At 45.9% G+C, this 25,278-nt stretch overlaps 1 protein-coding gene across 3 annotated transcripts; it reads right to left on the reverse strand.

Moving 5' to 3' along the window:
• Positions 1-293: 293 nt before the first annotated feature.
• On the reverse strand, positions 294-24,450 carry RCN3 (reticulocalbin 3). Of its 3 annotated transcripts, none has more exons than XM_078655290.1 (7): positions 24,374-24,450; positions 21,580-21,836; positions 15,146-15,339; positions 10,387-10,559; positions 9,852-9,912; positions 3,702-3,901; positions 294-2,124 (listed from the first exon to the last, which is right to left on the reverse strand). In XM_078655290.1, exons 2-7 carry the CDS (start codon positions 21,801-21,803, stop codon positions 2,017-2,019), a joined length of 960 nt encoding a protein of 319 aa, XP_078511416.1. In that variant the 5' UTR covers positions 21,804-21,836; positions 24,374-24,450; the 3' UTR covers positions 294-2,016. The 3 variants fall into 3 exon arrangements, with proteins under 3 accessions (XP_078511416.1, XP_078511417.1, XP_078511418.1); XM_078655291.1 differs by lacking the exon at positions 15,146-15,339 and adding an exon at positions 15,380-15,573 and having other exon boundaries at positions 294-532; XM_078655292.1 differs by lacking the exon at positions 15,146-15,339 and adding an exon at positions 15,380-15,573 and having other exon boundaries at positions 24,374-24,423.
• Between the last annotated feature and the right edge of the window lie 828 nt (positions 24,451-25,278).

Here is a 25,278-nt window from a genome sequence, read left to right on the forward strand (position 1 = left end):
AAAATTGTCACCTACTGAAAGGACAAGGGTGGCAAATCTATATTTACATGGAAGAAACCGCAAAAACATAATTCAATTTTCAGTGGCCCTGGTTTAAGGTCTTGTGTAACAACGGGCTTAGTGTATGTAAAACATTGCATTTTCAGAGTGGGAGAGTGTTACTTTGTTACTTTTTGTTCTCATGGACAGTACTAAATTAAAATGCTGACTGTTTTCCTTCCTACAAACCTTTAACCCTCCGCATTTGTGACACGTTCAGCATAATCATACAGAATAAACTACACACACGTTAGTCAGTTAAGTGGACATTTTATTTATCCTTAGTGGTGTGCCACCAGCCTGGACCATGGAGAGTCATCTGCTGAGAAGAGGAAGATTCATCTCCTGATATGCACTAGTGAAGGGCCTTGGATTAACTCTGCCAGCATCACAGCTCCTCATGCTGGGTCATCATGTGGCCATAATCAGTCAGGGTGCTCGATACAAACATTTCATACTTTTCTAGGATCTCCTCCTTAGAGAGCTTGCCGTCCTGATGGGGAGAACAGGGAATGTGAGGTACTGTACAGACCTAAGACCACGTTATTCAATCCTACATGCCTATGCCCTAGTACCACTGCACAACAGCCACACTGACATGTACTCTGCTGTACCTCTACACAGACTGACCACTACATACCTAACCAATACGCCAATAGAGAGGCACGTTTCTACCAGGACAGCACTGCGGAACAGCCCCAGAGTAACTGAGCTACTCCCATACCACAACGATTCGTGAGGCTCTTGAATACATTTGACCCATGTACCGCTATAGTACAGCTCCAAAAGCGGTGCATAAACAGGCCTATTACTATACAATAACCACACACTGTACAGAAAGCATATTCTGCAAGAGTACACAACTCCTATGCAGTTAAACCCACACCCCTACAAAGACGCTGCACTACATGCACACGCTCAAAGCATCATTGAAGAGTTCAAGAGACACAGTAGAACGTGCCACACCAGAACGACCAGAGTCTCTGTATAACATGGCTATCCATGTCCCACCATATATGAGCTCGAGAGACTTGCTAAATAGTGGGATCCACTTCATCTGCCAATCTGAAGCATTTATCATTCTTACATCTACGACAATTCAATATGCTTCGGATAACCTCAGCTTTTTCTCAGATTCTGGGCATGCATTGAGAACACGATTATACAAATCAGGTAGTCTATCCACAGACTGTGAGCGATGTTAGACCAGGTTGGGCAAGATTCCCCAAACTTAAGGTGCTCTGTAAGGTAGCAGAGACACTTAGCTCAGTGGTCAACATTTTTCCGGTCTCTGAATTTACAGAAAGCCATATGCGTGTGCGCTGTGCCAACTCCAAGCCTATGAAACACTGACCTGAACACATTACTGGCTGTGGTAAAGACCTTTCCTGTCCTGACAGGGGCCATCAATTCCCCCAGCCACATCTAGGATGTCAAGCAAGAAAGAGTCGACTTCTAGATCCCAATGATGCAAACATTATAGGAGGCTCGCCTGAGTTGTCTTAAAGCTCCCCATGCCATTCAGACACCACTGTCGAGGCCTGCAACCACTTCAGCCATACTGTGCAGCAGCACTATCCCATCGTGCCTCTCTTATTTCTCCTATAATGATATATACATGAAATCAGGCACACTTACTTTCAAAATTAGCTTGTGGTTCGATACTGCATCTAGTGGAAGGACCAACTTATCAACATAACTCTTACGCTTTGTGTCACTGCCATCTCTCCTACCTCCTCCTGTCCACAATGAACAAGCCACCCATCCCCCCAGTCCACCATTTTAACTTGTACAAAATATTTTCCCTCTAAAATAAAATAAAAAAAAACAGATCCCACCCCCTACCCTTGCCTGCCCCTCCGCCTCTTTATTTCCATTGGATTAGTAACGGTTGAGGGACAGTAATTAGCATTGTTGACTGTACGACCGCACGCAGTGGGGTTAGCACGTCTGATTGGTGTGGATGGTTAGTATTGATCAAAATTCATCGTGTCTGCGCGTCAGGTCCTCCCCATAGTTGGTAGCCTGGCTCCCAACAAACATGTTCCAATTATCCAGGATTTCCTCTTTGGTGAGCTTGTCATCCTGCGGAAGCGAATGGAGAAATTAATTACTGAGATGTAAGGGTGTGCAAGAATTACAGTGAGAGCTGGTGGCAATTATCAAGGAAAGCATCAGTCTCGTGATACCCCTCCCCCACTTTATTCTGGGTGCTTACTGTCCATTATGATCAGCCCATCGAGGTGCGCCATCTTATTCTGGTGATCCCCCGCCCCCCTCCTACCATATACATGTACCAGGGTCAAGCCCCCATGTTACTATGGCTCAGGTATGACATATCCATTCATCTACCTCTCTCCCCTGTAACCAAGCAAGTGCTGCGCTATCCAGAACCCTATACCTGGGAGCCAGAACTCAGTCCTCTGATCTAGCGTGTGGCCTTGAGCTTGGTGGTCCCAGGACCAAGTCTCCAAGTGACAACTCAAGTGTTGTTTGTTCCAGAACTTCAAATAGTGACACCTAGGATGGTCTGAAACATGACTGCTGTGTGTGGGCTCGATAAATAAATAAAGATTAGTGGGACCTTTTTCACTTTTAGCCCTGTATTTAGGTAGAAAAAAAAAACCTGTCTTTTTTCACTGCGCTCCCTTTAGCATCAGGCAAAGATACGGTGGATCTCCTCTCAAGTGACTCTTGCACAGCCCATTACATATAGGCGATGGACAAGTATTAGGAAGGTCTGGTTTTATTCATTCTGATGCATATTACTGTATGGGGGTACTGCGCTAGATTATTGCGCTCTGGTCCATGCTCCTGTGTTTGAAAACTAGACCAAGAAACTTACCCCTGGGTAATATTCCGGTGTATGGAAGCTATAATAAGATGTTTAGCTCTGGTCCACGCTCCTGTGTATGAAAGCTAGGCCAGGATACTTAGCTCCGGTCTATGCTCTTGTGCATGAAAGCTAGGCCAGGATACTTAGCTCCGGTCTATGCTCTTGTGCATGAAAGCAAGGCCAGGATACTTAGCTCCGGTCTATGCTCTTGTGCATGAAAGCAAGGCCAGGATACTTAGCTCCTGTCTATGCTCTTGTGCATGAAAGCTAGGCTAGGATACTTAGCTCCTATCTATGCTCTTGTGTATGAAAGCAAGGCCAGGATACTTCGCTCCGGTCTATGTTCTTGTGTATGAAAGCTAGACCATGATACTTAGTTTTTGTTTATGCAATTGTGCATTAAAGCTAGACCAGGATACTTAACTCAGAGCTATACTCTTGTGAATTAAAACTAGACTATGGTATTCAACTCTTGTCCATGCTCTTATGTATGAAAACTAGACCAGGATACTTAGCACTAGTGCATACTCCAGTTTGTGGAACCTAGACTAAGTTTAGCTTTCGTCCATATTCATGCATATGGGAAATAGATGAGGACTTGGTCATTGAACTGTGAAAAATTATTCTGGTTCATACAACTGTTAAAGGGTGCTGAACTGTGATAATTTGTGATACTAGTACATAAAAGCTTTTCACTAGGATGATCTAAATTCCATGCCATCATAACTGGCTATCCCTCTCCTTGTCCCAGGGCCCCAGGTGCAGAACACCAGATTCATGTCCCTAAATCCATGCTATTGTAGGATGCAGTGGGCAGACATCTAACCTTGTCTTTGTCGGACTCATAAATGAGATGCTTTGCTTCTACATCTGGGTGGTCATAGTCAGGGGGCATAATCCAGTGGCTGATTTCGGAGTGGTCCATCTTTCCATCCTTGTTTAGATCACGGAAATCCGAGAACTGCTGACGCTCACTTTTCACCCAGTCTGGTTCAGGCTCATCGCTCTCAGTTGAATACATATCACCTGTGGAAAGAGGATGGCAGTAGTTGCAGAAGCCCAGTAAGTTCACAGAGGAGACTGGCAGCACAATGATGTGACAAATTGACAAGCTCGGATATTCCGTTTTGGCAGTGTGTGTATACAGGTAAAAAAACTGGACTCTGCAATCACAGCTGCAGCCTTTTTAACAACATTGACAAGGCACCCCCTCAATCAGGAGTTTCTGTGGCATGGCATTAGACAAAGGCTGGGCAGCACCTTATAAGCAATGAAGCTGTACACCACAGAACCAGAATATGGGCTAATCCGTGCAAGGCATGTTTACCAGAAATAGGCAGATACCTGGGACCCCGAGTACTTCAGAATAGTGCTGTAAGCCGGGAACCCGATTAAACATCATTACTTCAAAGAAGATATACCAACCTTATCCTTAGCAATTAACGCGTGAAGGGGGATACCTGGGAACCCAGACTATACCCTTATAGTGCAGGTCCTGGGCACCACAAAATAGTTGAATACCTTTTAACAGGACTATAAGCATGCAAGGCCGCACTGGTCGTATCGGGCATCAGGCGTTTCCCCGGGAGCCTGGAAGGGTGGGAGCCGGTTTTGTATCAGTGCAGCATTTTTAAAAGCACTGACATTACCTTGTTTATCCAGCAGTTTTCTGCAACAATAAAAGTATCAATTTAACTCTGGTGTTTAACGTACTTGCTGGAGAGAGATTGAGTTTTTTCTAGTGGAAGTTGACTCATCTAATGTACAGAAAAAGGGTTGATATGCCTGCTGCAAAGAACATGTACAATGCATATCAAAGAACAATATGTTCCGTGCATAGCTCAGTGGGTTACTGCTTTTGTCAGATTCTTTTGGTACTGTGCAGTTCATAAGTGAGAATCGTAATCTAACAATGAGCTATGAAGTGCAATCAAAGAGCTGCATGCAAACTGAATGGTACATGTGGGAAAGTTATATTTTTTCTCCAGTCTTTCATTATTCTGATGTTGCTAAAACGTTTGTTTGGGAAGAAATACATTGTTATTAATAAAGTCAACCGTACACACTGTATTGTTCTAAATCCTGAGCTTGTGCTTCTCCAGACCAAGCGCTCTTAAAAAATGCCTACCAGTATGGTACAACTAGCAGGCGAACGCCGCACTCGCAACCGATTATACCAATGGGGGCCCCCACAGTGAATACGGGAACAATAGATTCATCTACATCAGCAGGAACTGGAATTCCTACTACGGACAATGTGATCATCCCCATTTTTAATCTGTCCGGTCACAACTTAACGGATGATGAAACCAGGCTACTATCCCGTGGCCTGAGCTTCGTCCCGACTGAGAAAACTAATTTTTTGGAATTACAATCCAGCCTATTGCGATTCTTTCGTCGGATACGGCTAAAACAATTCTTTGCTGATGAACCAAACTCAACAGACTTGAATATACAACGCTTTCACCCCCCTTCTACATTCAATCCACCATCCATCTCCATGCCGCCTGAAATCCTGACGTTTGAGAGACTAGTTCTGCTGGAAACTGCCAAACTACAAACCGAGTATCAATATGTACCATATAACATCTCACGCCAAGAAAAAGACTCCTTGATGCATTTGAAAAATAAAGACAATATTATAATCAAGCCAGCGGATAAAGGGGGCGGGATAGTGGTGATGAATACTGAACAATATGACTGCGAAATCAAACGTCAACTTAACAATGCTAACCACTATCGACCCCTCTCCAAAGACCCACTAATGGATATCCAACAGAAGATCCGGGTTGTCACGGAACAGGCTAAGGCTACTAACATTATCTCCCACAAGGAATACCAATTTCTTAACAACCCTCATCCCAGGACCCCGGTGATCTATATCCTGCCAAAAATACACAAGGACAACAACAATCCCCCAGGACTTCCAATCGTCTCAGGGTGTGGATCCGTCCTAGAGCAACTTGGCAAATTCATTGATGCCATTCTGAAAGAGTTTGTCCCCCTGACCAACACCTTCATCCGGGCCACTATGGACCTCATTAACAGCATCGAGGACAGGACATTTGACATGGACACAGAATTGATGGTGGGATTGGACATTGAGTCCTTATATACTAACATCCCCCACAAAGAGGGCCTACAAGTGATTGAATCCATTCTCAACAACAGACCAAGACCTAACCGTTTTCCCACTACCTTCATCATGGATTTGTTACGGATTGCATTACAAAACAATTACTTCCTGTACAGAGAGACCTTTTATTTACAAATAAAAGGCGTCTCCATGGGAGCTTGTTTTGCCCCGAATTTCGCCATATTGTTTGTGCACCATATGGAGACCTCACTTATCTTGAATACTGTTAATCCTTTTGTGTCCAGTATAAATTTGTGGCAACGTTACATAGATGATATTCTGCTACTGTGGAAGGGTACCCAATCGGATCTTACTACCTTTATCGATTGGCTCAACAGTTCTCAGGAACATCTGACATTTACCAGCGAGTGTAGGACAAATGATCTCCCTTTCCTTGATGTCACAATACATGCGGAGGATGGCAAACTTGGAACCCGCCTCTTTCGAAAACCCACAGAGAGGAACACCCTCTTACAATATGCAAGCTACCACCCTCGTGGTCTACGAGATGGCCTACCTTACGGCCAATTCCTTCGAATTAGGCGTAATTGTAAATGGCGAGCCGACTATTTCCGCGAGTCTGAAATATTGGCCAGCAAACTCATTGCTCGTAGATACCCTAAGCGACTTGTTTCAAGAGCTAAAAAGAGGGCTTGGTATTGCCACCGGGAACATCTGCTGACCCCACAATCCAAGGTACCTATGAAGAGGATTCCATTTGTATCAAAATTCAGCCCTTCGAGCAATCAAGTGGCCAAGATATTAAAGAAGAACTGGCCAATATTACGAGCTCTCAAACCATTTCAAGATCAACCACTCTTTTCATACCAGAGAGGTGACAACTTGGCGTCACATCTGGTGCATGCCATTACGTGGCCTAACAAAGCAACCGACAGGAATACGTTAACTGCAGCATGGGGGCTCCCACCTGTTATTGGCCACTTCAAGTGCCAAAACTGCTCTGTTTGTGACCTCACCGTCAACTCTAAGGTTTTTGTTTACCTGAACAAAACATATGACTTGAGACATTTTACCAACTGCCGGTCTACCAATGTTATCTACTCCATTAGATGTCCCTGTGACCTGGTATATATCGGCCAAACCACTCAGATGGTAAAGAATCGTATCATCCAGCACAAGAGCCGTATTAACTGTAAAACCATCACAGCACCTTTGGTCACACATTACTTAGAGAAGGGACACAAAGATACAGATATGATCTGGCAGGTTGTAGAACAGGTCACTTTGCCGATCAGAGGAGGCGACATTCACAACATACTTAACCGCTGTGAGTGTAAGTGGATGACATACTGTGACTCAGTTAATCAGGGGCTCAACACCTTAGATGAATGGAATAGCACTATTGCTATATAAATTCATCTGCACCAGTCCACACTGACCTATGTAGTGCTATCCATCACTCACTATTGATTCTTTTGCCCCGTAAGGTTCGCTTTAGGCTCAACTGTATCTCTGTTCTAGCCTATAGTCCTATGTAATATTATTGCCATATATATTCAGTGTATATGTATGTAAGGAATGTACTTATATATTACGGATTTTGTTACTTTGCATGAAATGTATACGTAGGCATGAAATGTTATGAATTTATGTTTTTAAATTTTCCTGTTACAATTAGGTCCTTTAATGTATTATCTATAGGTGACAATTCACCCACTTTGGTACGTTTGTATTAACTATGTACTTGATTCCTTGCCCCGATCCTTTCGCCTTCCCCATGGCACTTTACATTGGTCTGGCGACTACGTACATGGCTAACCTCGCCCTTACACACGCCCCTTCACACGCCCAGCGAGCACCTTCCTTGTGCTACACGCCCCCTTGTTCCTTCACCACTGACAAGGCGCGTTCATCCCACGTTCGGTGACTGCCACGCCCCCAGACCTTACTTCTGGTCCTGTTTAACATCGTTTCCGTGACTGCGTCCCCAGCCTTCCTGATTAACCCAGAAGACGAGTTGTATGCAGCCAGAGGTATGCGGCCATGTCCGAGTTTTTCAGCTGCTACCCGCGCGTCCGCGTAGTGCCACAATTAATGTTTGGCCTGCATTTTCAGATTCAATCCTCGGCCACCGCGATCTTCGAAATTGTACTTGAACGCTGATTCCTGGTCCCTGCCATCTAAACTAATTGCGGGACTACAGACGCCTCACAGGTATGACGCCACGCCTTTTACATAACTCGAACTCCGCGGCTCTCCACACGGACTCCCTTCATCCCTCCACTATTTTTTCTGTAGGTCACAGCCTTATTCCAGGTTCCGAACAAGTTGACGTCCTGGAACATTCCATCACAGTAGACAGGTAACTGAAAACGATGCCACGTGTGTGCCATGTTCCCTGAGCCAACATAATTGGCATGCACTGCCTATACCATATAGACGGTCACTTCTATGATGTACGGCCCCCTCGAATATACTCCTGTTATATAACTCTGTGGTCCCCCAGCCTCATAGAGCTAGCCAGTTAAACCTACATACCGCTAATGAGTTTTCTTGCCTGCTTTACGCTGCTCTGAAGTACATGGACGCTGACTGCTCATAGCATAGGTACTAGATGCCCTTTTGAGCTGAATCTCCCTGTTATCTAATAACCATTAGAGTTCTGGCAGTCCCTGAACCCCACGCCTGTAGGACCCCCAATAACCTTTACATTAGTTATTCTAACTATCTCTTTCGGTCAATACAATTTTATTTGTCATGTAATCATACCTGCCCCTTTGAGTTCCCCCCCCTAACTCCATTCCCTCTTGTCCCTTCCTACAGCACTGCTTCATTCCACAACCCTGTCCTGAGGATGATCCATACTTGACTGGATCGAAACGTCGTCGACTCCCCAGCCCAATTAAAAGGCGCTACTTACATTGTGACCACCTTTGAATATCTTAAATAATTTGTTCCAATTTAGGATCTAGTCACACTGTACCACTGTAAATACTGTACACCTGTATCACTTGCGCCGTTTCACGCTTGCACCAAGTACAACTTGGGTTGTCTAATTTTAACTTTCAGTGCTGATAGTACTGTCCACTCTAACTTTAAATTTATTTGTGTCATTTTGATGCCATTGGCACATAAAAACGGATATATTGAGTCTCTTTTGTCTGTCAATGATAATGTTTGTACATATCTTTGTAATTGTCTAAATGAATGATACCTGTTGGGATACTGTTTGTTTACATACATATTCTTACCCCCAATCCCAACGTGGTTGATGGGTCATACTCCTGTTCTTTTTCATACCAGTATGGTTGACATGTGAATCCTACGTCTTATAGTCCCATTTGCCTTAAGTAACATTTTCTATACGCTGATTTACACACATATGATTCATTGTTTCTGTATGTGTGTGAGTGATGTAAAGTACTCTGACACCCTACACTGGAATGAGAGGTGCTATAAAACAAATTAAGTGAATGTGAGAGAGGGACTATGGAGTGAGGAGGGGCACCGTTGGAAGGTGATCGTGAGGGAATCATTGAAGAGCCCCAACAAAGTTTGTTGTATCCTGGTGCCCAGTAAGGTCCTTTACTGTGCTTTAGAAGCCAATACAATTTAATATACAATGACAAATGTGTTGTAGAATGCACCACGTTTTCCCATATTTCTTTAAGGGGAGAACATTCAAGTTCCCCCTTTGTAGTGGTCAGGCTCGCTAGCTGTACTCACTATGCACCATACGGGGGCCGGTCTGACAAAATTAGCCTGGGCTGCTTTGGGTTTCCAGTCCGGCCCTGTAAGCATGGTATAGGTAGTACCTGGAAGGTTTACTCCAGAGGCCTACGGTGTAGCCGCTCACTCTCTCACCTGTCTATGTCTTACCTATGTATTCATTCACGTCCACAAATCCATCACCGTTTTTATCAATGTCTTCTATGGTTTCCTAGATAAAAAACAGACAATAACAAACAGGTTCTTATTCATATGTTTCATCATAGGTCAAAGTGCGACTGTAAACATCTCAAAACAACCAATTTGGTGTAACATTGCCAGAATACTAGCTCATGTCACCAGAGACAACTACAGCCAGGTAAGGAAAGAACCAGAGAAGGAAGGAGCAGAAAGATAAAGAGATGGGCAAATAATACAACAACCATCTGAGCCTGCTCCACCATGCCCAAAGCACAGAAGGCCCTTGGAGGGCCCCATGCACCAATGAAGCCATTACACCCCTGCACATAGGACTATTCAGAGCCAAGCGACCATTCTGAATGTATGTAGATGAGTTGCTTTAGCTCAAGCCCCTCTGCCCTCTGCTGTATTCTCGTCCCGATGAGAGGTGGTGCAGGGTGCTCTTCCTCGCTGTGCATGAGGGATGTTCACTCTCAATGTAAAAGAAAGGGGCAGATCTGCTCACCTTCACAACCAGGTCCTTCATGTAGTCAAACTCCTCGGGATGCAGGAACGCGGTGAACTCGTCGCGCGTGGCGATCATGTCGCCATCCTTGTCAGCCTGTTTGAAGCGGCGCTCATCCCGTTTCATCATGTTGCGGTATGTCTCCTTGTCCGGCAGGTCATTAAATTCCTCACCTGGAAGAGGCGGAACGTTAGCTGCTCTTTCCTCATACTTTTTCCGCCGCTGTTCTCATCATCGTAAAGAATCCTATCAATACTTTCCTTTTAAGAGCAGATTAATTTGTGTTGAATAGTGAATTAAATGCAATAGGTGAAGTTACTTTGACGTGCGATAGACCAGAACGTGCAACTGCAAAACATACTGAAGGGAGAAAAATTGCATTTACTGTCAACAACTGCAGAACAGACATAGAAAATTATTATTTCAGAATTAGTAAAAATTCGTAAGGAGGTCTACAAGAACTAGGACAACAGTAGTGATAAAGCAACAGTGTTTTTCGATATTAATAAAAAGACCCCTCCCAAACAGTGTATGCCCACAGATGAAGTAAGGAGGAGGGCGAGGGTTAAAAACACAGACAAAAACAGGATATGTAGGTGTGGGGGGGGGGAAGATTCACTACCAATTACTAAGAACATAAGGAGAGAAAAAAAAAGAGAACGGCTCAAAGTTTAATGACCCACAATGCAGAAGCAAATGGATCTAGAGATAGCGAATAAAGAAAACAGAAAGGAGAGAGCAGCAGGGGCATAAAAAAAGCGCCTTGAGGTTGAAGAATGATACAGGACCCATAATCAGCTACTGCTGTAAATCCTAGGAAATTGAGCGTGTACACAATCTAACACAGAAGAGATTCAAAAGATACTGAATCCAGGGTCAGCTACCACGAAACACTTTGAAGAAAGAGGATGCAGATCAACAACCAGCTACTGCAGACCAGAAGATGAAAACAGAGATGGAAACTACATCCAGAGACAGCTACAACAAATGCACAGAAAGGTGAGCAACAGGAACCAGAGCCACATACCACAAAATACAGTAGAGAAAGAGGAACTATATAAACGAGCTTTTTCAGAACGGAAGATGGAGAGGGAAATTAGATCCAGATTACAAAGCACAGGAGTGAGACAAAAACTAGAACCAGCATATCCCCTAAAGAGGAACCGGATCTACTGCAGACCGGAAAATGGATATGGATAGGAACTGGATACAGTGGCAGCGATTACAAAGCACAAGAAATCAGGAAGTATGAATCTGAGTCCGCTACCACACAACTCAGTAAACAAAGAGGGACACCTGAAGATTGCCGACCAGAAGATTGAGAGAGATGTGCACTTCAATTCAATATAGCTAGCACAAAGGACAGTAAAGAAAAAAATAAATAAAATCAGGAGCCAGCAAAAAGAGGCAAGGGACCCATCCTGAGTCCACAGAAAGGTGGAACGAAAGAACAAGCAAGCGAGAAACATGACCAGAGCCAGTTGAGCGCTAGAAAAACAAAACTGTCTTGCATGTATTTACAGCACCAGGAAAGACAAAGGAAACCGGCATAAGAGCGTTTCACTGCCCAATAAAAGAGCCCAGTCAAGCAAGTGCAAGAGAAAAACACAGCAAGAGAGATTTAAATCAAGAAACTGAATCCAGAAGTAGCTTCTGCAGGACAGAGAAATAGGAGGAAGAGGTCCAAATTTGCAGAAAAAAGGAAAGGTAGAGAAACAGGATCCCAAAAAACCTAACTAGATGCAGCTAAATACAGCATAGAGAAACACAATCTCGATAGAGAGAAACTGCAGAAAAAAGAAAGGGGAAAATGGGAACTAAGATCCAGAGTGACCCCCCCCCCCCTCAAAAACACAGAAATGAGTGAGACATCAGACCCAAAGCCAGAAATTGCTGAAAAGAGAACTGGAAACAAAGTAAGACCGAGAATAAAAAGCACACAAATATAACATAACATCTTAGTGTATAACCAACAATTTCAGGAGAAAATTGAGGTTTTCTGCTTAAGACCCCCACTACTCAACCATGTAACGGCAGCAGCGAGAGAATGAAAGCAGCTTTGGCCGAGCACTAAACTTGCACTTACTTACATGCAGCATGCAACAAACACGGCCACGTGAAGACCCCAAGCTCCTACAAGACAGCCTGCAGCCAGCAGAGCGATCCCCTCTCTTCACCAGATCCACACTCTAATACTTCTCTCAATCTTATTTAGGGGGAGTGTTTGTAAAGTCATGGCTAATAAGCTCAGTGCTGAGAGAGCCTTACCAATGATCATGATCTATATAAAGCATCTTAACCTACCCGAGAGGCCTCTTTACAGGTTTGGTGCACCATACTGGAAAACGAAGGCGCGATGAAAAATAAAAATGCTTATCACTCTACAACTTCCTGTGATGACATATCTACGGCTACACAATCTACCCGGAGTCATTTTTTCAGGAGCACTTACAATTTACATCTTACAGACATTCGCATGCTTTGCATACTCCCACCTTGGTAGAGTCTGGAATAGTCTTTGAAAATGTAAAACATCTTGTGGTCATCTGGAATGGTTGAAAAGGATCCACAGACCTTCGTCAGGGAACACAGAATCAGTGCAATGCAGCTGTCCGGAACTTGGAGTAGACGCTCCCAGAATTCCATTAAGTCCTATCGCTTTCCATCCCCATGGTCACCACCATTCCAGATTAGAATTAGGAAACGAGGAAGTGGCCATCGTTGGCTGGACAGCCCTGAAAAGGATGCGCTGCAGACCATGGTCCTTGGGCTACCAATGGGCCAACGCCCATCATCCAGACCCGGTTGGGTAGGGAATTCACACTAAAACATCTGCCACCACAGTGCAGGCCCTCCTCTTCACCCAATCTTTCTAAGCGAGAGTCTGCACATAACACAAAGACGACAGCTGAATCTTTTCAGCATTCTTTTGATGAATGTTTGACAGTAATGATGATCATTAAGGTTCATCTAGGCACGGTGGGACCTTGTTTATTTACGTTTGCAGAGGGATGAACGGTACCACTGCACTCTTTGTGGTGTCAACCTAAGGGACTTTGACCCTTGTTAGGTGACATTTTAATATTTTCCTCACTATTACATTTTTTTTAGCACAAGGTGATTGCACCTCAATGATTAGAGTGAATGTAGGTCCTTTAACAGCTTAGACTCGGAAACCTGCATGACATTATTCGATTCACACGTGTAATCACTTTTCGTGGAAGGCATGAGAAACACAGTACCTTTGTATTATATCTCAGTCGTGAAACCTAATGCAGCCTTAGCTAAATGTGTTGTTCTGGCTTTTGAACACCTGCATCCAAATATCCTTTTCTTAAGTGAGACTTGACTATACAATAAATACGCCAGCTTGAAGAGCAAGCGAACCGCATAAAATTACATGCGGATGAACTTTAAACTCTCCATTCTGGGGATAATGCAGTTTGTACCCCAGATATGTCCTTATTACTGAAAGCCATCACCGGTGTACACATCAGTTCTTCTGCTAGTCTTCTCTTAATGCTCAGTTATTAGCTAACTGTGCATTCCACCAATTGGATCTCAGGCCTATTCACCAATGATTTGTTGCCTCTGGACATGCTGCTATTTTTAAACACTAAAAATCAGGTGTCGATATAATGGTGCTTAGATCAAAATATTTGGTGAATAGGTAACTGCAAGAAAACAGCAAGAGGAAGATAAATACTTCTACACTCTTAAAAAAAGCCACATGTTGAAATCCAACAAGCAGCTGCATGGCAATCAGTACAACTATTCATGTGGCAGGTTTGCTTTGATTTGGAGGATTGGCGACCTGTTTTGGTGACTCAAGCTAGTCATCTTTTCAGTTAGATGACCTTTAACGCTACCCTATCCACATCTGGAAGATACTACACCTACTTAAGGCATGGGATAGGACTTTCTAAAAGACCCATGCTGAAAAAGCAGAAAAAACGACTCAAGCACAAATGGTTTGCAACTTGGAACTTTTGAGATCCCTTTTAAAGAAAGAATGTGCATCAAAGATTCTGCGTTCACAACATAAATGAACAGGTTCCACCAATCAGGCTCCTCTGGATGTTTTAAATTTCATTTTTAAAGACACTCTTGAATCAAACCACTGGATTGCAGGAGTATGCAAAGCTTGCACATCTATAAGAACACACAACTGTTATGCTCTCTCTGACCAAGATACTCAACATCTCACTGTCTGCAGCTTCCTGCTGTAGCACTCACATGTGTGCCCTTGCTGCAGCTAAATTCCAACTTCACCTGATACATTCACCTTTTCTAAGCCACGCTTACCATGCGGCTCACCTTCAGTTGCATGCCCCTCGCTCTCCACCTGGTCTTAAACGTTACTTTCTGCTTTAACTCTGTGACCCAGCAACCCACCTCTGTGACTCGAGTTCCTAGCCATATCTTTTCTGACCCCACACCTTCCTACCCTGAGCACCCTACCATTACCTGCGCTCTACTCCCAATGTGCACCCAACACCCTCTAACCAGGCTGCTGTCCCCACAGGTCACTTCCTGCTCTACTCCCTGCCAGAACCTCACTCATCTAAGTGCAAGGAGTTCCATTTCAGAACCCCCACTCAGCCCCCTCCCCCCCCCCCCACCAGTTCCTTCGCTGGTTTGCCCGGCTCTCCATGCCTGAACTACACTCACTCACAAGTACAGTGAGCTCCATTCCACAGCGCCAGACTCCCTCACTAACTTGCCCGGCTCTCCTGCCTGAGCTGCTCTCATCTCTCACCTGCATAATAGCCGTACGTGGTGTTTTTGTACTCCTCCCAAGCGATGCGGTCGTCCCCGTTCTTGTCGTAGTCAGACCAGTGCTTGTTGACGTTCTCATAGATGTAGCGGTTCTGCGTCTGCTGGATCCAGTCCTTCAGCTCCTGGTGGGTGACCACGCCATCCTGGTTTTTGTCTATTTTGGTGACAATCTTCCTGCAGTGAAAGGGCAGAGGTCAGTGGGAGAGGGTCTCACCTATGAGATGGCTGTAGAGCTGGTCGCTGTACTCCTTCCAGGTCACAAGGCCATCTTTGTCCTTGTCGTAGAGCTCCATCTGCTTGGCTACATCCTCCTCCACCCAGCGACCATGCACAAGCTTTATCCAGGACAGCAACTCCGGCAATGTCACCAGGCTGTCATTGTCAGCGTCAATCTTATCCACTATGCGTCTAGGAAGGAGCAAAGCTGCTTTAACAGAGGCAAAAAACCCCAGAAGGAAACAGAGGCCGACCTCAAACTACAGGAAATAGCAAGGAGCAGCCTCAGAACACAAAGAAGGCAAGCCATGTCCCATAGAGCTAGGTGGGCAGATGACTGCTTGGATCACCTGGTGGCAGCACGATTAACAAGAGCATTTACAAGAAACAGCAGACAGGGGTACAGGTAAAGCGTGCGCTCGTCCACTGACGTGTGAAGAAGAGCTACAGACGGATGCTGTTGGTTACAGATCACAGTTGGTGTGTGTCGATGGATTAAATACGGGATGGTAAATAACATGCTTGGGAAGTTGCAGGTACCAGTGACTGAGTTACAAGTAAGTGTAGTACTAGTGGAGTAAGTGTAGTACTAGTGGGGCGTGAGGGTCAAAGGTAGATACAGGTAGGGACAAATAGGAAAGGAGCTTCAGACAACTAGGTGGGAAATGTTACAGTAACAGCAGTGGAGGCTACGGGTGCCTGGAGAGATTGATTGGGTGACAGCAAAAGCCGGGGAGATCATTTAAGTAGGAGCTTGGATGATGTGCACAGATGATGCGAGGTAATGGCAGAGTTTGAAAGAGTGTGTGAACACAAGGGGAGAAACAGAGGTTGAAAAGGAGTGACAACCTGAGGAGAGAGTTTTGTAGTAACAATAGCAGAAGATGATGTATGTGCGTGTGTGTGTGGGTGGGGGGGGGGCACTCATGGCTCGCTCAAATCAGGGACAGGGGACTTAAATGGGTCTGCGGCAGAGAGATGTGGCGGCAGGCAGGGATGGTTCGCCCGAGAGGGAAGGCCTGGTGATGAGGCACAGACTTCAAAACCTCCAAGACTGGCTTCAAACAGGGCCCGCGTTTGGACCCGCTGGCAGGGGAGGGCGGATTATTCCCAAATAAGGAATCATTTCAGAGTGCCGCTCGGGAAGAAAGGGAGTTGTGATCTGAGGGGGTCGGGGCTTCCCTCGTGCACACATGGTGAGAGACGTGGGCCAGAGGCGACGCAGAGCCCCGGGGACAGCATCGTGCGCGTGTCCGTGCCGCGAGCGCTGGTCCCGGCACAGGCGCCACGCGCGCAGAGCGTCGCGCAAGCAATGCATGCTGCCACGCAGGCACCATAATCATCCGCACCAGCAGCCTTACACATCACAGGCAGTGCCCCCCCCCCCCCCCCACTCTCCCCCTCCATCCGGTGGGGCCGACGCGGATGCTCACCCTGGAAAGTTCGTGAACCCCTAACCCGCCGGAGCAGGAGGGGTCCTTCAGATAATACACACAAACTATCAACTTTTTGATGAGATTAAACTGATTTATTTTACTATGCTGTAATATTGTTCTTGCGTTATCCTTTTAATTCTTAGAATGTTCCTTGTAGAATCGATTGATGTCATTAGAATTATTCTGTAGTAGACGTTTTGGATTTGCTTTATCAACAGCTCATGCTGTGGGCTCCTGTTATTCTGTACTTCTTAATTAAACCAAGAAGCTTCCTTTACAAGCTGTTCCTGCCTACGTCGTGCTTTATGTACCCTACTACACTTCGGCTACTTGAAAACTGTTACTCGGAAGGGAAAGTGCAGAGCAGCCCCAGGTGTCAGATGTAATGATAACAGGAGAACACAGGCGACCAGCGCACGGTCTGGGGTTTTGAAATGCACAGCTCCCCCAGCTGACACGCATGTTGACCTCCTACTCCTGCTGGGCAGTGACAGCTACACACGTGGCGGTGTTTTTAACCCCTCAGTGGTTCCTCGGTGAAATGCTGCTTCTGCATAGAAGCGGTGCTGGGAAGATAATTCTCCCCTCCAATCTGCTCTTTTTAAGAGCTGTCAATTAGAGGGCTGGGCTACATCCATACGCTCTCATAAAATGACAAGTTCCGCAAGGCGAGGGTAAAATACGGGGGGATCGGGGTGGAGTCGTTCTTAAGTATATCATGGGTGGTAAGACATGGTTTTTTGGAAAGTAGAAAAACGCAGCTCTTAGGGAAAAATATAAACAAAACTCACCATATATGTTCATATTTTGTGGAACGCCTGGGTTCCAGCATATGGTTTCTTCCTCCTATGTATAGCATGCCTCTCATCCCTACTCCCTCTTCCAGAGCTTAGCATATTTAACTTCCCTATAAGTCCCTAGTATATTAACCCCCCATTTGCTCATGACGAGGTCAGCTCGTCATGAGCCACGCGCTCCGGTGCTCGCTCGTCATGACCGCGCCCGTTAAATGGAACGCTTGCATGCTGGGCTGATTACCCTGCTGTGCTGAGCGTTCCATTGGAACGGGCGTGGTCATGACAAGCTCAGCTCGTCATGAGCCACGGCGCTCCGGTGCTCATGACGAGCTGAGCTTGTCATGAGCACCGGGGCGCTGTGCACGCCCCCCAGAACAGCGGGGGGGGGGGAACAGCCCCGCAGTGAAGGGGTTAAACTCTAGTCTACCCAGGGCCTGTAATTACATGTCACTAAAGGACTGCAGCACTGATTGTGACACCTCTAGGCCTCACCTGCAGCCTAGAAAGTTAGTTTTGAAACTGCAAAGTCAACATGGCCATATTAACCATTGCCAGTCCAAAATCTGCTTTCTTAATACTTAGAGGTCACCACTAAGGTAGGCCTTAAATGCTCATAGGCCAGGGTGCGTGGTATTTATAAATGTGTATTAAAGTTTTACATGTCCTGACAATGAAAACTCTCTAAAGTTGAAGTTCACTACAGCAAGGCTGGCACTCCCATAGAAAAAATAAAGTTAATTAATTTTAACACTTTATGATGTACAACTTCTGTTTTGGAAAGCAATGGTTACATCACTCAAAATAATAGTAATTTATAATTCAAGTTAGATTTAAAAGTACCATTTTGAAAATGTACCATTTTGAAAATGTCCCCTTTAAAAAGTTGGCATTTTACCGCCTAAAGTCTCTATTAGCCCCTTCAGTGATGCCCCCCGTCAGCTGGCAGCCTGCTGGGTGGTGTGAATTGATCTCAGGAAAGGGATCAAGAGTGCCTTGGCTAGGAGGAGGTGTGACCTCCTCCTGACAGGATGGCCCGGGGGGTCAAAAGGGGGTGGGCAAGGGAGATGTGACCACCCACTAGTCAAACTTCAATGGGGCAGCAAGTGACACCGGCAGGTGTAATTATCATAGGCCTGCCCATGCCATTGTCCAAGTAGCTAGAGTGGCACAGGTACTGAGAAACCCTGTCCCAGAACTGGTTTTGCGGGTGAAGTTCCTCATTTCACTAGACACTCCTAAGCTCATAGCTTTGACCCAGGGAAGGAAGATTCTGAAATCTTGGTTTTGGATAGAGAGATGCACTGTGGGGTTGTTTAGTGCTAAACCCCAGGAAACGATGTAGGAGTGGGTAAGGTAGCCCATGTGAATTTCACTCCTATTGGTAAGGGAGTCTCCACCACTGGCAATGTAGCGCCAGGCATAAAAGTGGCAGCCCTGGCTACCTTCCACAGTACAATGCTGGATCTGAATCAAAGGACTGGAACTACATAGCAGGACTAATAATGCTGTTTTTACCTGTAGAGGGAGATCCCAAGGCTTGGGCCTACTCTCACTTGAACCTGGCACAGAAAAGTGGACTCCAAGAGCTAGTTAGCTTGCCTCCAGGAAGACAAAAGCTGCAAGAAGCCTGCAACAAAGGTGAGTCCAGCAGACCATTTCCAACTGCATTAGCCCTGGACGCTAGTGTCGACTTCTGGGAGATTGAGTCCTAACTCACCAAAGTAGTACTAAAAGGTCTTAGACTCTTAAATGGTATTCGAGTGTAAAAAAATGGACACTTAGAAATCACTACTGAACTTTTTCTTAAGAGAGACTAAATTGGAAGGTAAACTTTTCACTAGGACGAACCTGGTACCTCCTATTCTTACTTGATTGCGATCCTATTATGCTACTCACTCACTACCTATTACTATATTGTACACATTAGTTTGCTGAAACTTGATGTCCCTACCCCTTGTTTCACTGTAACTCTAAGAAAGTGGTATAAGCCATCGTTATAGCCTAAGCTCTCCTGATCTTTATTGTAGTTGGATCAAAGACTCTGCACCGTCTTATATTATCGTTTACCTGATTGTTTATTGGTATTTTATCAGCACATGACTGCTATCCGATCATGCTATTGACTATTATACTGTACCCAAAATTATGTTTAGTCACCCTCCTCTTGCCCTCACCCCCTGTTTCTGTGAAGCGCTCTGATATCTGCAAAGATCTTGTTCGCGCTATATAAAACTCTGAATAAATAAATAAATAAATTAAGTAAGTAAATAAATCTGACCTGCACTCTATCATGGTCGCTTTTAACTTCAACCCGGTCTAGAGCAACCATATACCAGTGGTTGACGCTTTGTGGCTCTAGAAAACTCTAAAAGACGTGAAAACCATACCTTTGGATCCCCTAACCTGATTTCTGTCATTTCAATGTCTGTTTGGTCAGTAACATTTCTAATATTTTTGTTTTATAAATTTGAGTGCTATTTTTATTTCTGTTTTTGACTTATTTAAGCCAGACTGCTCTGTGGCACAGCTACCCAGGACTGAACTATGGTTCAAATTAAAATAACCTAACTGGACCTAATACAGAATAGTGACATTATTACTTGGTAAAGTTTCGCAACCACGCCAACTTATAATGAATGTTCTCACATCTATGACTACAAACATGAATACAGTGCTTTAAGTGGAACTCTAGACGTGCAGGTACTCCCTATTTAAAGCACTGCACACATTTCTTTGCTGATTCCCCTATTTATATGTGTTTGTATTGTCTTCCCCTCTTTTTTGCTCCACTCCAGGCGTTTGTCTGCGCGGGTTGTTAGCTAGCAAGCCCAATGATGAAGCATGTCACAAATTGTGAGTGAGGGCAGTTATTTCACACTGAGCACGTTCCACTTGCATCAAATAACCACTCTTTCCATTTCTACCTCTCTATTGTGTGAATAGTGATAGTTTGGGCGGTTGGGGTAGGAATTGCCCCCCACCCCCATTTTTTGAGTGAATAGAAGTACATAGTTTCATGCCTGCTGATGGCCAAGCATGGCTCGCCCAACTCTAAGAGGAACTCCTGAACCACTTAAAATGCACCCTACACAGTACACTTATTTATACCCCCAACATAAATATATATATATGCCCAAAATGCAATTAAACAGCTCTTTCTGCACACAGAAAATTCAGAATGGAGTATCATTTTTGTGCGTGTTAACAAAAAGTGCAGTTCATTGAGCCAGGATACCACCAAACAAAATTGGTAGGAAGAGCGATACACAGTTTTCTATTTTGCAAGGCAGACCCAGTGAGATGCCAGTCAGAAGATACTACAAAAGGAATGGGTGGTACGATCTAAGTGGATGAGCGGAAAGTGAGCAGTGGTACCCGGACACAAGACTTCACCACATTTGGTGTTAAGCCATCAGTGACAGACTACAGAGCAACAGCAGGTGTGCATCCAAGAACAGCGTTACAAGGTCTCACTGCACAAAGAGCTTGATGGGCAGATCAGTACAGAGTCACTGTAGAACTCTACAGGTCAGAGGGATCTTCACCAGTGTGATTACAAGAGGTTATGGAGCAATACATGGGCAGACAGTTGCACGCTCACTGCAAGAGAGCAAATGATACATGGACAGAATGCTGCTCCGCTTCACTGGAGACCCCGGAGCGGTTAATAGCTAGAACATTTAACCTTCTCATAAGAGACCACAGACCGTGTTTCCTAAGAGACCACAGGACGATGAATGGATAGTACATTAAACTGTCTACTTTTAAGATAATATTGAGGAACGAATGGATATACGTTCCATGTAAGACATTCTACGCACCTCAGAAAGTGTTCCCAAGATTTAATCCACACCAATCAATAAGGTTCCATACAATGGCTTGACCCCTCCCCCCCTCCAGTTGCACAGTTCCACGATTTCCCCAATGTCACTGTGTCTTGCCCATCAAAGAAATCAAAGTCTCACCCAAGCCTCTCCTTGCTCTCCTCCGGCGTCAGCTGGTCGAAGGTCTTCGCCTCCTCCTTACCCAGGAAGGCCTCGTGGTCGTACTGGAAGTCCTTGTTGTCATCGTGCTGGTGGTCACTCAGGTCCTTGCCCTGGTGTACTCTGCCTTTCTTCTCTTGGGTGGGCTTGGACACCACTACTGACGTGGCGAGGGCCAAGAAGCACAAGACAGCCAGCAACCTCATTTTGGTAAACCGTTCTGATCGCAGGAGTGCCCCCTGAAAGAAGTACACAAGAGCATAACTAGCATTGTTCAGGGGACACATCTAAATGTAAATGTTTGAGCTTGTAAAGCGCACTGCTACCCGTCCATAGGTCTCCTGGCGCTGTATAACTCTGGGGAACCCGTCCTGGCTTTCCCTGTGGGATGGTCCCTTGCTGGGAGTCCCCAAGGTGGAGCCAGGCATCCCCGGAATTGGTGGGGCCGTTGTGGAGATTAGGCAAGCTAATGCCCACAGTTGCCGAGTGGAACCCCTGATTAGAGTAAGCACCGATGCGATGTGAGAATTATCGAGTCCGCTGACCAAGGTCCATGACCTTGCCGCGTCGGGAATTGAACCCTGGCTCTCGGGCCTGCCGCCTCTAACCAGTGAGCCACACTACACATGAAGCAAACACAGGCTACCCCTGGGATAGTCTGTGGGTACACGCGGTGCAGACAAGACATATCAGCATAGTAGTGCAGTGGAAGAACACGCAGTTTGTCCCTGTCCATGGGCAGCAGGTGACAAGTAGCAAACATAGTGCTCCACTCAGAAGGGCTGTGGGCACCAGAAGTACCCAAATCCGAAGGTCATTCCTGGGGCACTCCAAGGGCAGCAGGGCACATGAAGCACAGAAAGGGCCTTACTGGGACAATCAGTGAGTGGCAGGGGCACAGAAGGCACAGAGAATGACTGAGTGCGAGACTGCGAGCACAAGCTGCTCCGACAGTGTATTACGCGCATAGTGCATGAACACCGGGGCATAAGATGCACTCGCGACGCATTACTGGGATTGTGTGTGAAAACCGGGGATCAAGAGGCACAAACAGTGCATTACGGGGACAGACTTTGGGCGCAGGTACCACAGACGGTGCGTGACTGGGATAGTAAGTGAACACCGGGACATACGATGCACCACACAAAGTGAATTACTGGGATAGTGTGTGAACATAGGAGCAAAAGTTGCACCACATACAGTGCAGTGTACACCCGGGCACAAGAAGCACAAACAGTGCATTACGGGGACAGCCTTTGGGCACAGGTACCACAGACGGTGTGTGACTGGGATAGTAAGTGAACACCGGGGCACAAGATGCACCACACACAGTGCATTACTGGGATAGTGTGTGAACATAGGAGCAAAAGTTGCACCACATTCAGTGCACACCCGGGCACAAGGAGAACAAAAAAGCATTGCGGAAACAGCTTTTGGGCACGCCGAGCACACAGAAGACATTACTGGGATAGCGCGTTAACACCGGGGTTCAAGTAGCACAGACCGTGTATTATTGCTCAGATAGTCTTTGGGCACAAGAAGCACACACAACGTTGCATAAGAAATACCGACAGTGCATAACTGAGGCAGCCGGCGGCACAAGGGAAACAGCACGTACTATGTGTGCCATGGACGCTTGAGAGGCATAGCAGGGATACTGCTGAGACAGCCTGCGGGCACGAGAAACACACAGCGCACTACTAGAAAATGTGTTGGCACAGAGCACACACCTGGCATTACTGTGACGGTCTGTGGGCACATGGTGCACACACAGGGAATAAATAACACGCTCGGGAGGAAGCAGTATCATTTGTGCAGTGGATTCAAGTATCTGTGCTCCCTACGCACTAGCCAGCCAACTTATTCGCGCTACACGCGGCCGCTCCGAGTTCCTTGCCAAGTCCCTCCTCCGCCCCCAGTGCCCAGACCTGAGCTCGGGGCCTCGGGCACATGCGATCCCGGCTCAGCCTCCGTTCTGTGCGCCGACTGCAAACACCCGGATGACAGGACCCCGTCTGGGCCTTCCACAAAGGTGTTTGCAGTATGAAAATGGTTGACGCCCAAACTTTAAAGTATGTCGCGTATGCACATCCTTTCAAAACATACCGACTTTTACATTGTGTTGTGCATTGACTACCACGCCCAAAAGTCACCGCTTTGATTGCTGCCAGCAGCGGGAATGAATGGAAGGGCGCACATGGCACAGAACCGGTAGAGAGCCTGGAGAACACAATACAAACAGCAGAAACTGGGGGTCACCGAGGCAGTAACAGGACTGTCCTGAGTGGAGAATACGCTCACAGAACACTGCTGGGAATCTGGGCCATGTGCACGAGGGAGCATCCATTCCTACGTCAATGCGACCAAACCCTTCTACGAACCCAATCACGGCTTCTCTCCGAGCTTCCCTGCTCAACCCTCATACTTGGCACCCTTTCTCTGAATCCCATCCTACTCAGACCTTTCACTCAGTTTATGAACCTCTCCCAACTCATCTCACACTAAAATTCCGATCGCCTCCCAACCTCGGTGCCTCACTTTCCCCACTAGCAAATGACACCGCTCTCACGGTCTGTTTTCTGGTGGCCCACTGTCTCTTTCCTTTACAGACTTTCTTTTTACTAGTAAACTCTATCACACTGTCACATAGATCTCACTTCAAGATTAGACCTCGTTCTTTCTGATATCCCCCCTCAATTACTTATCAAACTCCCCCACTTCTTTCATCAGACACCAAACAACTTCTCCCAGCCCCCCGAGTACTTTCACCCCTTACCTTCCCGTTTCTCTCCTTTCCGTCTGAGACCCTCCAACGCCCCCCTTGTACCTTTAAACTTCCCCCAGGCAGGCGGGGTTCAGCTAAACAGCAGCCAATGACAGGCTAAGTCTCCCTGAAGGGCGCGGCCTCGAATGGAAGCGGGCACTCTGATTGGCTGCTGGGAGCCACGTTGACACGAGAGCTAGCACTGTCTTACGGGGTCGCGAGGGAGGGGCTCTGCATACGTTGGACATTCTACGTTTTAGGGAGACAGAGGGACCATGAGTAGAGGGTGAAGAAGGGGGGAGGGGGTGCTGGAGTTGGTATCATGAGGAGAACATCTTTATTTGGAGGATAGAGACGTTTATTATACGAGAAATACCTCGGTATGGGGAGGAGCCTGCAAGTGAATCTTGGTTTGTTGAGACCCCTCTGTAAGAGGAACAGGTATTTAATATTAGGGGGCACCCTCAGTAAATAGGAAACATCTTTAGTATGTCATGAGACCCTCATTATGAGGGATGGGCCTCACAATTGAGACTGAAACGCTTGCCCACGTTCTGTGAGAGAAAATAGTTTCTGAAAGTTCAAAACTATTCAGAAGAATAAATGATGAAATCCCCTGCAATCACACCGGTTTGATGTTTCAAAGTGGTGAAATGAGGAGCCAACTTCCACATTTCCAGCGCTGGACTAAGCACTGAGACAGGAACCTTGACCTCTAGGCAGGGTCGGATTGTGACTAAAAATAGGTCTGGGCACCCAAAAAAAAGTGGCCACATTTGAGGAGAGTGACGTAGGAAAAATGTGGGGGTAGATGAAGCATTTTAGAGTTTGTAGGATAACTATCATTTGTCAAGACTGGAAATACCACAGAGGTGAAATCTGAATACTTATAGCTGTCTTAACACCTTGTACAACGA

This window comes from Lissotriton helveticus, chromosome 7, assembly GCF_964261635.1.
Source record: "Lissotriton helveticus chromosome 7, aLisHel1.1, whole genome shotgun sequence".
Taxonomy (NCBI): Eukaryota; Metazoa; Chordata; class Amphibia; order Caudata; family Salamandridae; genus Lissotriton; species Lissotriton helveticus.